Raw genomic sequence first — 12,690 nt, forward strand, 5'->3', positions numbered from 1 at the left:
GAGGAGAGCCCGCTGTACAGAGCGGCCCCCACTGTCCCTCCTAGCCCAGGGGGACCCTTCAGCCGGTGCCTGCGGTGTCGCTTTTCCCACAGTATGTTTTACTAAACTGTTCACATGGTTTGAAATAATAAAATGTAGAAAGGAAAAAAAAAGTGAGTAACATTATATATACTGAAACACCCTGTGTGACATGGGTGACAGGCAGGGGAGCTTTGCCTCTGTGGGAGGGCTGGGGTGGTCCCCGGGACTGGGAGAGGGACACAAGGTGGGTTGGCATCCCCCTGGGGTCAGGAGAAGCCCCTGGTCATGAGAGGTGGGACCCTTGGGGGTGTGGCTGGGATGCTGCTGCAAGGATGAGCCCTACCCCAAGGGGCTGTGGGGCTGGGGGAAGCAAACACATGATCACCCCCTGGCTCTGCTGTGGTGACATGGCATGAAGGGAGCCCCAGTATCACACAGTCCCCGGGACAACCAGTACCCAGGAACATCCAATGATCTGTAGCCCAGAGGGAGATCAAAGGGTTCAAGCACCCCTTGAACCCAGCAGCCCACAGGAACCCCCAGTTACAGGGATTGCCCATGAACACCCCACATCTAAAGGATTCCTAGCTCTGAGGTGTTCCTGGAGACTCCCAGCACCCCCAGCACCAGGGGGCACTCATGGACACCCAGCAGCACCCAAGGGACCATCCCAGCACCCAGAGCTTCAGAGGGATCTAGGATCCCCCAGCAGCCAAAGGAATCCCTAACACCCCTCAGCTCCAAGGGGTACCAGGGACTCCCAGCACCAAGGGGCATCCAAAACCACCCAGTGCCAAGGGTCATCTGGGAACCCACAGCTCCTCTCAGCTCTAAAGGGAACCCAGGGATACCCCAGCATCCCTCAAATACCTAGGGACACCCAGGACCCCCAAACACCCTCTGCTGCAAGGGGTACTCAAGGACCCTCAGCACCCAAAGGAATCCCTTGGGTTTACCAAAGGTACCCCACAACTCCAAGCTTACCCAGGGACCTGCAGCACCTGAAAGTATCCAGCATCCTGTAGTGTATCCAGGGTCATCCAGGCATCCCTAGGACCTGGAACCCCAGAGACCTCCAGCAGAACTGGGGGCCCCACAGTGCTGACCGGTGGGAGAGTTGGTGAGGAGGGGAGTGAGATTATGCCTCCCTTCCCCCCCCACCCTCTTCACCAGGGTGGCTTTGGAGCTGAGCAGATCAAATCCCAGGGGGTTGCGGCAAGCAGAGATGGTTGTGGAGGTGGGATGGGGTCAGCAGCAGGGCTGGGCCCCAGGGGAGGGGGTGCTCGCCTGGGGCTCAGAACAGCCCGCAGTCCTTGAGGTTCTCCTTGATGATGATGTCAGTGACGGCATCGAAGACAAACTTGACGTTCTCGGTATCAGTGGCACAGGTCATGTGGGAGTAGATCTCCTTCACGTCCCGCCGCATGTTCAGCTCCAGGAACTGCAGCTTGATGTAGTTGCCCGCATCGTCGTAGGTGTTGGGACCTGGTAGTGTGGCAATGAGTGAGATCCCTTCCTGGGCTGGTGTCCCCCGCCAGAGTGCCGGCCCAGGATTCCCCAGTGCTCCCTCGGGTTCAGAAACCTTACAGGCTCCCTCAACAGGGCTCACGAGCCACCATTTGCATGGGATGCTGAGGACACCTGGTGGGAGACTCCTGCGGGGGTGGTGGCACCCAACCTGCCAGCAGCATCCCAACACCAGCAGCCACTGCCACACTCACCATCATAGTCGGGGAAGCAGATGCTGAGGTGGGCCTTCTTGATCTTCTCCAGGAAGACGTCCTTCTTGTTGAGGAAGAGGACGATGGAGGTGGTGGCAAAGTAGCGGTGGTTGCAGATGCTGTTGAAGAGGTGCAGGCTCTCATGCATGCGGTTCTGCAGACGGACACAGCCCCCTGGTGACACCCAAGTCATGATGGGGACAAAGCAGAGGGGGTGTGAGGGGGAGAGCGTTCCTCACCACTTCATCATCCTCCACTAGGACCATGTCGTAGGCACTGAGGGCCGCGATGAAGATGATGCAGGTCACACCCTCAAAGCAATGGATCCACTTCTTCCTCTCCGAGCGCTGTCCACCCACGTCAAACATCCTAGGGAGGACAAGGGAGGGTCAGCACCCCCTACTCCCTGCCCACCCCTGGCACCTGCCTTCACTGGGGGTCTGGTCCCCACCTGAAGTTGAGGTCTTTGAAGGAGAACTGGGTCTCAATGATGCCAGTTGTCTTGACACGGGAACGCAGCACGTCCTGCTCTGTGGGGACGTAGCCGGGGGTCACCAGGCGCTCCAGGTCTGACAGGTAGCTGGCCGGGCACACAGTGGACATGAGACATGGCTTGGAACTCCCTCGTGCCTCCCACACCCACACGCCCTGCCCCCACATACTAGCCAGCAGAGTCATTGAGCTGGTACTCGGAGGCGCGGTCAAAGCAGGCTTGGATGCCTGAATCCTTCCAGAGCCGTCCAATGATTTCTGACATCTCCTTGGGCATGGTCCCCTCCTCGATGGTATCCGAGAGGTGCAGCAGCTTACGGGCATCATCCTAGGAGGGAAAGGGGTTCAGTGGGGCCTGCGGGACTGGGGAGAAACCCTGCCCAACATGGAATGCTCCTCACCTGGCGAGCTGTGTCCCCGTACTGGATGTTGAGGGTGGTCATGGCCCGCACGATGGCCAGCATGGACTGGAGCGTGTTGCTGTAAATGATGGCAATGAACTCCAGGCATTCCTCCAGTGAGTAGCCGTCCTGGTGGATGATCCTGGCCGGGGAAGATCACAGGCATGGGGCTGAGCTAGGTGCCATTGAACTGAGCCACACCATGGATGCACCCCATGGCAGTGCCATGGGGCAGAGTCAGGCACAGTGGCATGGGGCACCCCATGGCTGCAGTGTGGGGCAGACACTTTGCATGGTGGGCACGATCAAGTGACCCCCCTCCCCTCCCCTTGGCACTTACTTCATCTGCTTGACAATGGTGCTCTTCCCCGACTCCCCTGCTCCTAAAGGGACAAAACATGGTGGTGCCCATGCCATAGGCACCCCCAGCTGAGCCCTGGACTGGCTCACTGAGAACCTTGGTGCCTGAAATGGCTGCAGGCACTGTTGGCTCTGCCAGGTCCATAGCTCAGGGTGTGTATTAGGATTAACAGCCTAGTGCCAGTGGCATTAAGGTTAGGCTGAGCCGCCGTGTCTAATGGGATCTGAGGCAGCTCAGCCAGGGACACTCTCGGGAACCCAAGGGAGGGGTTGGGGACATGGTGGGGTGGGGACATTGCAACCCTGCCATGCACCACCCAATGCCCCAAACTTGTGGCTGTGCAGGGGCATGTGTCCTGGACTAGGCTGTGAGGACAGTGATGCCACCCATGGTCCCACTACATACACAGCACCCCAGTCCTCAGGCACCACTGGGAGACTGGGAAGGACTGGGAAGGACACACAGCACAGGGAGCCTCAGGGACAGACATGGAGTGGTGGTATGGGCTGCATGGGGTTCCTTAGGAGGATGGGGCAGGGGTGCTGACGGGCTGGGGTGGTGATACGTAGTGTTGGTGAAGGCTCTTAAGATGTGTTGGTTGGGGCTGGGGGACTGGGGGGATGTTAGGTAGGCTGGTTGGGTTCAGGGATATATGGAAGCCAGGAGATCTTAGGGTGGATCTTAGGACCTAAGGATCTCAGGATCTCATCTTCTTGAGATGGTCTGTTGTGTTTGGGGTGCCTGGTAGGAGGTGTTGAGCAAGTTGGGATAAGCTGTTTTTGGGGATCCTGGGAATGGGGGAGTTGTTGGGGTGGCTGGTTGGGTTTAGGGGTGCTAAGGGAGAGAGGAAAACATTGGGTAGGCTTTTGGGATTGACTGGTTGGCTTTAGGGATGCTGTGGAGGTCAGAGGACTGCTAGGGTGGGCTGAGCCAAGGAGGGTTTTGGGGTGCTTAGGAGCAGGGGCCTGGCGAATGTTGAACTGGTTGGGTTTACAGTGGGGTCAGGGAAACTTAGGGTGTTTTACTGGGGAGGGTTGGTTGGTTTTAGGGATGCCTGGGAGTAGGAGGCTGTTGGGGGCATTCCTGGGTTGCACCAGCTTAAAAGTGCTGGAGGCATCAGGGAAACATTGGGTGGGCTATTGAGATGGGGAGGTTTGGTTTAGGGCTGCTGGGAGTGGGTGTGATGTTGGGGTGGGCTGCTTGGTTTTAAGGGTCCTGGGTGAGTCAGGAGAATGCTGAATGAACTGTGAGGGTGGGCTGCTTGGGTTTGGGGGTCCATCTGGGAGCCACGGGAATGTTGGATTGGCTGGCTGGGTTCAGGGGCAGCTGTGGGGTGTGCTGGTTGGGTTGAGGGGTGCTGGTAGGTTTCAGGGGCGCATTGGGTGGGCTGTTAGGGCAAGATGCACAAAGGATAGGGATGTCCCCCAGGGTGTTGTCTCCCCCTTACCCAGCAGCAGCAGCTTGACGGTCCTGGCATCCTTCTCAGCATCTTCCTTGAGCTTCTTCTCCAGCTCTCGGGAATGCTTCTCCTCGGCACTGGCCCCGGCTCCCATGCTCAGCCCCGCAGCCCTGCGGTTCACCACTCGCTCCTTGGAGGTCAGCACCAAGATGGGCAGCGAGCTCCAGCTTCCCGCCGCCTCCAGCGCTGGCTCCCGGTGCCCGTCGCCGCCACTGCCAGCACCGTCCGCCCGGTGTGCGACAAGGACGGGGCCAAGGTCCCGGGGGGCCGCCTGCCGGGGGTCTGCGCTCAGCACCCGGGGCTTAAGCTGAGCCCCCCCGATAAAACCCCTTCAATCTGCAGCGGGCTGAGCTCAGCAATCCCGTGGTTCACGGTGTCAGCGCTTCTGCCGGGGGGGGCCCCAACCCGAGCACTCCCCAGCTTTGCCTCCACCCTGGGGCTGGGGCAGTGACCCGGTCACCCTGGGGGAAATGGGACCCCTACCCATCTCCAGCTCTGCTGTGGACCTCAGGGGTTTGGAATTGGGGGGTGGGATGGTGTGTGTGCTGAGATCCGGTCACAGCGGATGCGAATGTCCCCACTGTCCCCCTCTCACCCGGTCATACCCCCTGCTCAGGACCAGTGCCCATTGCCCCACCCCAGTAAGCCATGCCAGTGTCCCCACGGGCACTCCCCACAGTGACAGAATGTCAGCCTCAGCCATTGGGAATTTCTGTGGGATCTTTTATGAATTTTCTGGAATTTTTTCTAGGATTTTTGGGGGAATCTTTTGGTGTTCTTTTGGGGATTTCTAAGAGATTTTTGGGAGATTTTTGGCAATTTTAAAGGGATTTTTATTTTTCTGGGGATTTATGTGGACTTTTTTATTTTTGACAGTTTTTTTTTCCTTTTGAGAGATTTTTTAAAGGGAATTCTTAAAGGTATTTTTTAGTAATTTTTCTGGGATATCTCTGTGGGTTTTTTTCTGGCATGTTTTGAGGGATTTTTAGAGGGATTTTTTTTCGGACATTATTCTGGGATTTTGGGGGGAATATTGGGGGGATTTTTTTAAGTTTTCTGGAGAATTTTAAAGGGATTTTTTAGGGATATTTTTTTTTTTGAGGACATTTTTGGGGAATGTTAGGGATTTTATGGATGATTTTTAAAGCAATTTTTCCAGAAATCTTTTGTAAAATTTTAAAAACTTATTTTTTCAAGGGGCTTTTTAGTGATTCTTAAGTGATTTCTCTGGGATATTTCCAGGATTTTAGGGATTATTTGGAATTTTTCTGAGATTGTTTTTGAATTTTTAGTGGATTTTATTAGGAATTTTTGGAGGATTTTTAAAGATTTTTTTTTGGAGTTTATTTAGGGTTTTCAGGGGATTTTTTTGTTTTTTTTTTTTTCAGACTTTTTTTTGGTGATTTTTAATCCATTTTTCTAGAGATTTTTTTTTTTTTTTTTTAATTGTTTCCAGGACCTTTTGGGGAGAATTTGGGATTTTTTTTTTCGGAATTTTCTGGCACCTTTCCCGCAGCAGAGAAAAAATCTTCAAGGTGTTTGGGGAGGATCCTGGCTGCAAGCTGCATGCAGAACACGGTCTTGGTGTTCCTCTCCTCAGGGCTCAGCAAGCTCAGAGGCTCCCTGGACAGCTGAGACATCTGGGACACATCTGGGAACATCTGGAGCCGAAATTAAAAAATAAAAAAATCCCCGCGCAATGCCCAAAAATCCCCACAGGAATAGCCCCAAAATCGACCCACAATGGTCTCACCTAGAACCCCAAAATTCAACATTTTTACACCCCAGAGCTCCTTTCTTTCCCCAAATTCCAATTTTCCTCCCCAAATCCCATTTTTCCATCAAAATCCTAAATTTTCCCAAAAATTCCCATTTTTTCCCCCAAAAAATTCCCATATCCCCCCAAATTCCCAGTATTTCCCCCAAAATTTCCAAATATTTCCCCCAAAATTCCTTTCCCCCCAAAATTCCAAATTTTTCTCCCCAAAATTCCCATTCTCCCACCAAAATTCCAAGATCTCCCACCCCAAAATTTCCAGTTTCCCCCAAAAATTTATTTCTATCCCCCAAAAATTCCAAATTTTTTTCCAAAATATTCTGAATTTTTCCCCAAAAAATTCTCATTTTCCCACCAAAATTTCTATTTTTCCTCTTAAAAACCTCATTTTTGGACCAAAATTCCTGTGTTTTTTAACAAAATTGCTGGGTTTTTCTACACAAAATTCCCAACATTTTCCCAAAAATCCCATTTTCCCCCAAAATTCCCATTTTCCTCCCAAAACCTCCAATTCTTTTCCTCCCCAAGAATCCCATTTTCTTACCAAAATTCCCCATTTTTTTTGCCAAAATTCTTGATTTTTTTACCCAAAAATTCCCTTCCCTAAAAAAATTTCTCATTTCTCTCCAAAATGTTTTTCCCCCCAACACATTCCCACTTTTCCTTCCCAAAACAATCCCATTTTTCCCCTTAAAAATCTCTTTTTTGGACCAAAACTCCCACATTTTTTGCCCAAAATTTCTCTTTTCCCACCCCCAAAATTCCCATTTTCCTCCTCAAAATTCCCATTATTCTCCCAATTCTGGTTTTTCCCCAAAATTCAATTTTCCCCAAAAATTCCCATTTTCTCCCAAAAAAAAGTCTCATTTTCACCCCAGAAATTTCCTTTTTTGCCTCTCCAAAAACTCCACTATTTGACCAGAATTCCTGTTCCTTTTTTGGTTTTTCTTTTTTCAAAATTCCCGGGTTTTTTTGCCAAAAAAGTCCTGGTTTTCACCCCCAAATCTCACCTGCCTGGGCTCTTATCATGGTACAGGGGGCACTTCCTGTGCTCAAAGCGATGCCTGGGGACAGAAATTTGGGATAAATTCCAGGGATTTTGAAAAAATCTGGGAAATTTTGGGGACTTTTGGGCTGAAATTCCAGGATCTGGGTAAAAACTGGAAAATGTGGGGGACATTTGGGTTGCAATTCCACGACTTTGGGATAAAATTCAGGGTTTTGGGGGGTTAGAATTCTGGGATCTGGGGCCAGAATACAGGTATTTAGGTTGGAATTTCAAGATTTTAGGGTAGAATTCCACAATTCTGGGGCAGGACCCCAGGAATTCCAGGTTTTTTTTTTTTTTCAGAATTTTGGGTCAGAATTGCACGATATTGGGTTGGAATTATGGCACTTCGGGTTGAAATTCCCAGATTTCAGGGCAAAATCCCGGGGTTTTTTGGGATTTTGGGTGGGAACGCCATGATTTTTTAGGAGTCTGGATCCCTTTCAGGTTGGAATTCCAGGATTTTCTGGGATGTTGGGCTGGAATTTTGGACTTTGGGTTGGAATCCCATGTTATTTTTTCAGGATTTTGGGTTAGAATTTCCAGAATTCCGGGGGGTTTTTTTTGTTTTTTTTGTTTTTTTTTTCTGGGAATTCCCACCTGGCTTGGTCGCCACAGCTCCGGCTCAGTTCCCTCCTCCGGAAGCAGCAGCTCCATCTCTGGCTCCATCTCCATTCCCACCTCCAGATGTGGGTCTGGTGGTCGTAGACCCATCTCCGGCTGCGCCTCCATTCCCAACTCCGGAGGCGGCTCCGGCGGCGCCGATCCCGATGCCAGCTGCTAAAAAAATCCCAGTATTCCAACCCAAAATGGATCCGAAATCCCCCCCCCAAAAAACCCCAGAATTCCAACCCAAACTCCCAGTATTCCAACCTAACCGATCCCAAATCCCAACCCTACATCTTTCTCCATTCCTAAAAAGCCCCAAAATTCCCAGTTCCTCCCCAACTCCCCATTTTTCCTCTGAACTGCCTAAACTTTCCTCAAAATTCCAAAATTTCTACATTTCCTCCAAGAATTCCCAAATTTTCCCCGAAAATTCCCAAATTCCTGCCCAAATTTCCCTGCAAATTCCTGCCCAGATTTCCCCCACCTATGTCTGTGCTCACAGCTCCAGCTCCTCTTTTTCTGGCTGCTGAAATTTAGGAAAAATCCAGAAAAAAATTCTTTAAAATTCCCAAAATTCCACCAAATTTTCCCCACTATTCTCCCAGCTGTCACCCCTAAACCCCCAAAATTCCCAAATGTTCCAAAAAAATTCCAAATTTTTTTTTACCTGCTCCTGCTTTCCTCCTTGGGCTCCTTTGGGGACAACTGCAGGGTGGGAAATTTGGGATGTAATTCCCAAAATATTCCAAAGGGTATCCCCAAAATTCACACAAGGAATTCCCAAAAATTCCCCAAAATTCCAAGGATATTCCGAAAAATTCCCAAATTTCCCAGAATTCCCATGCGGGACCCCCCCAAAAATTCCCAAAATTTCCACCAGGAACTCCCAAAATTCCAGCTAGCTAGGATCCCCCCCCAAAAAATTCCCACCAGGAAATCCCAAAAATTCCCCAAAATTCCCACCTAGGACCCCCCTAGAATTCCCAAATATTCCCCAAAATTCCAAGAAAATCCCAATATTCTCACTGAGAAATTCTCCAAAATTCCCACTCAGGACCCCCCAGAAAGTCCCACCCAGGACCCCCCAAAAATTCCACAAAATTCCCACCGGGAAATTCCAAAAATACCCCAAAATTTCCCCAAAATTCCCACCTGAGCCTGGGGCAGCTCCAATTAGGCCTAGAAAATGCCGGGCTGGGCCTGGAAAAAGAAAAAAATTGGGGAAAAAAGTCTGGAATTCCTGAAAAAAATTGGGGAAAAGTGGGAAAAATTTGGGGGAAATTGGACAAAAGTTGGGTAAATTTGAGGGAAAATTGAAGTAAAAATGAGAATTTTAAAGAAAATCTTGAGAAAAATTAGGAAAAGTTCTTAATGGAAAGGGGAAATCTGGGGAAAATAGAGTCAAAAATGGGGAAAATTTAGCAAAAGTTGGGGTAAAAATTGAGAATTATAGCGCAAATTAAGTGAAAATTGGGGTAAAATTTAGAAATTTCAGTGAAAAATAGGGTGAAAATTGAGCCAAAAATTAGGAAACATGGGGGAAATTAAAGCAAAAATGGGAATATTTGGGGGAAATTTGAGCAGAAATGAGAACAATTGAGCTAAAAATCGAGAAATTTAGGAAAAATTAGAGCAAAAATGGGGAAAATTTGAAGCTAAAGTAGAAAATTTTGGGTGAAATTGGGGCACAAATGGGTAAATTTGGGGAAAATGAGCTCAAAATGGGGAAATGTGGGGGAATTGGAGCAAAAATGGGGGAAAATGAGCTCAAACTTGGAAATTTTGGAAAAAATCGGGGAAATTTGGGGAAAATTGAGGCAAAACCCAGGAAAATTTGGAATACGTGGATCAAAAACACAGAATTTTGGGGAAGCTTAAGCCAAAAGTGGGAGAATTTGGGAGAAAGGGGTTGGAAAATTCCAGAAGTGGGAAAAAATTGGGAAAAGAATTTCCAAAATTCTGCCACCTCCTTCTTCTTGTAGGGTGCCTCCAACATAGCCTCGATTATGATGTTGAAGTCATCACATTCACCTCGGGGAATTTCAGCACCAGCGATTCCAGAAAATTCTGCAAAAATTAAAAAAAAAAAAAAAATTCCTGATTTTTGCTCACCAGGTCTCGCAGTGTTTTGGATCCCCAGAACTCCATCCGGGGGGGGGGGGGGGGGATTTTTTTAGGGAGGAAAACCCCTGGAATTCAGCTTTTCCTGTGGTGACGTAATGAGCTAAGGGGTGACCGTGATGTCATCGGCAGCGGTGGTGACGTCACGGCCGCCAAAGCCGCACCGCCTCCTATAGAAATCCACCGCGCCCAAGCTGCGCCCCCTCCCCACACGCCTTTACCGTCCCTGGGGACCGACGCCCTCAGGGCTCCGCTTCCCATATCCCGCCCTTCCTCCCCCCTTCCCCCCCGCTGCCGCCGCTTCTCCCGTCGCCTTCCGTGACGTCACAGCGTCACTTACCACCCTTAAGCCACCCTTAGCGGCCCCCCGAAGCGGCGAAGGCAGCGGCGAAGGCAGCGGCGAAGGCAGCGGCGAAGGCAGCGGCTCCGACGGCGACCCCGGACGCGGTGAGCTGTAGAAAGTTCGCCCTGCCCTTGCCCCCGGCTCACTCCTTTCGGTCGTCGCACCGCCTTGCTGCCTTACTATTGGTTGGCTGAGCTATCCGTCAAGGCAATGCGGCGGATCGGTGGATGAGACGCGCGCGTTGATTGGCTGAGGGGAGGCAGGGCAATGTGGGCTATCGCGGCCTGCTGAGCCTGCGCTCGAGCGGGGAGGAAAGGCAGCGTCGAAAATTGCGGAATAAAAAGGGATTTTTGTGGGGGGGAAAAAAAAAAAGGGATTTTTTTTTGGGGGGTGGGGTGGACACCAGGAATCGGGATGGAAACGAGCTGGGGAAGCGCGGGTGGCGGCGCGGGGTGGCAGAAAGGGATTTGAGGCGGCTAAAATAAGGCAGATGATGGGGGAGAGGGGCACCAGAGCCAAAACTGATCCAAAATTATCCCAAAATTCCAAATTTCGATCCAATTCCCACCGTTTTCCCGGTTTCCCCTCGTTTATTCATGTTTTTCTGTTTTCAACACAAAGCTGCCTCTTTTGGAGGAGGCTTTGGAGGTTCTTGGCCCAAAATCCTCAATTTTGACCCAAATTCCTTAAATTTGTCCAAAACCAGGACCCAAATTGCCTCAATTCCACTTTAGGGTGGATTTTTGGGGGGACTTTTCCGGATTTTGTTTTGTTTTGGGTTTTTTTTGACATTCTTTAGGGTATTAAAATATTTCCAGGATTTTTATGCGGTTTTTGAGATTTTTTTAGAGATTTTCCTGAGACCTGGAAAATTTATATCAAAATCTGGAAGATGACCAAAGGACCAAAGAGAGAGCATGTGAAGGAGGCAAGGTGAAAAGTTCAAACAAAGAGGAAGACTGCGCTTTATCTGCCAAGCGGCAAGAGCATTCATAGCTTAGTTCTACTTTCAAAAAGCTATTGGTGAACTTTGGAAGTACCGCAGGCTGCTGAAACGAACACTGTGTTCTAGCACTTTATTCTTAGCTTTGTTTCATATCTGTTTGGAGAACACATATTGGAAGAATGCCGTCTTCTCACCCGCAAAAGCTCTGTGACAGTGAAGGTGGAAGAATCAGCAGATCGCCTCGGGAACAGCAGGGAGAAAGCTGCGCAATAATTACCAAGGTGCAAGAGCATTATCAGATGAATTCTGCTTTGGTAGCACTATTGGTGCACTTTCAAAGTTCTGGAGGCTGCTGAAACGAACGCTGTGCTCTGGCGCTTAATTCCCGGCTTTGTTTCCAGGCCGTTTGTCTAATATGTACTGCAAGAACGGTGTCCCTCTTCTGCAAAAGCTCTGCTACAATGAAAGTAGAAGAAGCATCATATCTCCTCGGGAACAGCACAGAGAAAGCTGCGCTTTAATTACCAAGTTGCAAGAGCATTACCAGATGAGTTCTGCTTTGGTAGTGCTATTGGTGCACTTTTGCCGTTCTGGAGGCTGCTGAAATGAACTCGGTGTTATGGCGCTTCATTCTTTGCGTTGTTTCATATCTCTTTGGAGAATACATACTGGAAGAATGCAGTCTCTCTCCCACAAAAGCTCTGTGACAGCGAAGGAGGAAGAAGCAGCATTTTGCCTCGGAAACAGCAGGGAGAAAGCTGCGCTTTAATTACCAAGGTGCAAGAGCATTACCAGATGAGTTCTGCTTTGGTAGCGCTATTGGTGCACTTTTGAAGTTCCACCGGCTGCTGAAACGAACTCTGGTGTTTCATTCTTAGCTTTGTTTCATATGCACGCTGTGTCCCCAGGGACCCTTCCAGAACCCTCCACTGATGTCCCCATGCCTTCGGGCACACTTGTCGGTGTGCCCAGCCACCCACCAGTGCACTCCCTGTGCCACCAGGCCAGCTCAGTATCGCCTCCACAGCATCCCCAAGCCCTCCAGCCATACCTGCACAATGTCCTCAGGGAGCACCTGCATATCCTCCACAGGGTTTCCAAAACCCTCTCCAGTTACACTCCCCAGTGACTACAGAAGAAATCCCAGGATTCCCAAACAACTCCAGTCCCTGTGTAGGGACCATGCCCCTCCCAGTCCAAAAAAACCTAGTCCGATGACCAGGGGCACTGCAGTGCCACCTCTGTGTTACCACCCCAACTGCAGTGAGCCCCCCACAGTGTCTCTGGGTCCCTCAGTGTGCCTTCCCAGTGCCCCTCTCTTACGTCCCCAGTGCCCCCCATTGCCACTGTAGCAAAATAGTATCCCAAAGAATGCCACAGTAACACCCCAT

General features: G+C 50.2%; 1 protein-coding gene across 7 annotated transcripts; it reads right to left on the bottom strand.

Moving 5' to 3' along the window:
• Nucleotides 1-77: 77 nt before the first annotated feature.
• GNAT1 (G protein subunit alpha transducin 1) lies at nucleotides 78-10,687 on the bottom strand. Of its 7 annotated transcripts, none has more exons than XM_062500663.1 (15): nucleotides 10,351-10,687; nucleotides 9,856-9,956; nucleotides 9,042-9,089; nucleotides 8,557-8,594; nucleotides 7,881-8,057; nucleotides 7,243-7,296; nucleotides 5,961-6,116; nucleotides 4,444-4,726; nucleotides 2,976-3,018; nucleotides 2,636-2,777; nucleotides 2,405-2,562; nucleotides 2,194-2,322; nucleotides 1,982-2,111; nucleotides 1,743-1,896; nucleotides 78-1,506 (listed from the first exon to the last, which is right to left on the bottom strand). In XM_062500663.1, exons 7-15 carry the CDS (start codon nucleotides 6,114-6,116, stop codon nucleotides 1,316-1,318), a joined length of 1,386 nt encoding a protein of 461 aa, XP_062356647.1. In that variant the 5' UTR covers nucleotides 7,243-7,296; nucleotides 7,881-8,057; nucleotides 8,557-8,594; nucleotides 9,042-9,089; nucleotides 9,856-9,956; nucleotides 10,351-10,687; the 3' UTR covers nucleotides 78-1,315. The 7 variants fall into 7 exon arrangements, with proteins under 7 accessions (XP_062356647.1, XP_062356650.1, XP_062356644.1 ...); XM_062500666.1 differs by having other exon boundaries at nucleotides 2,976-3,012; nucleotides 7,881-8,060; XM_062500660.1 differs by having other exon boundaries at nucleotides 7,881-8,060.
• Nucleotides 10,688-12,690: the final 2,003 nt, after the last annotated feature.

Source organism: Cinclus cinclus, chromosome 12, assembly GCF_963662255.1.
Source record: "Cinclus cinclus chromosome 12, bCinCin1.1, whole genome shotgun sequence".
Classification (NCBI taxonomy): domain Eukaryota; kingdom Metazoa; phylum Chordata; class Aves; order Passeriformes; family Cinclidae; genus Cinclus; species Cinclus cinclus.

Bases quoted from the DNA above. Each gene is read 5' to 3' on its own strand.
- GNAT1 (XM_062500664.1), bottom strand. From the start codon at position 6,116: ATGTTCCCAGATGTGTCCCAGATGTCTCAGCTGTCCAGGGAGCCTCTG. The intron at 3,019-4,443 runs GTAAGGGGGAGA...TTGTCCCTTTAG, and splicing joins CGTCAAGCTGCTGCTGCTGG to GAGCAGGGGAGTCGGGGAAG. The intron at 2,563-2,635 runs GTGAGGAGCATT...TTTCCCTCCTAG, and splicing joins ACGGGGACACAGCTCGCCAG to GATGATGCCCGTAAGCTGCT.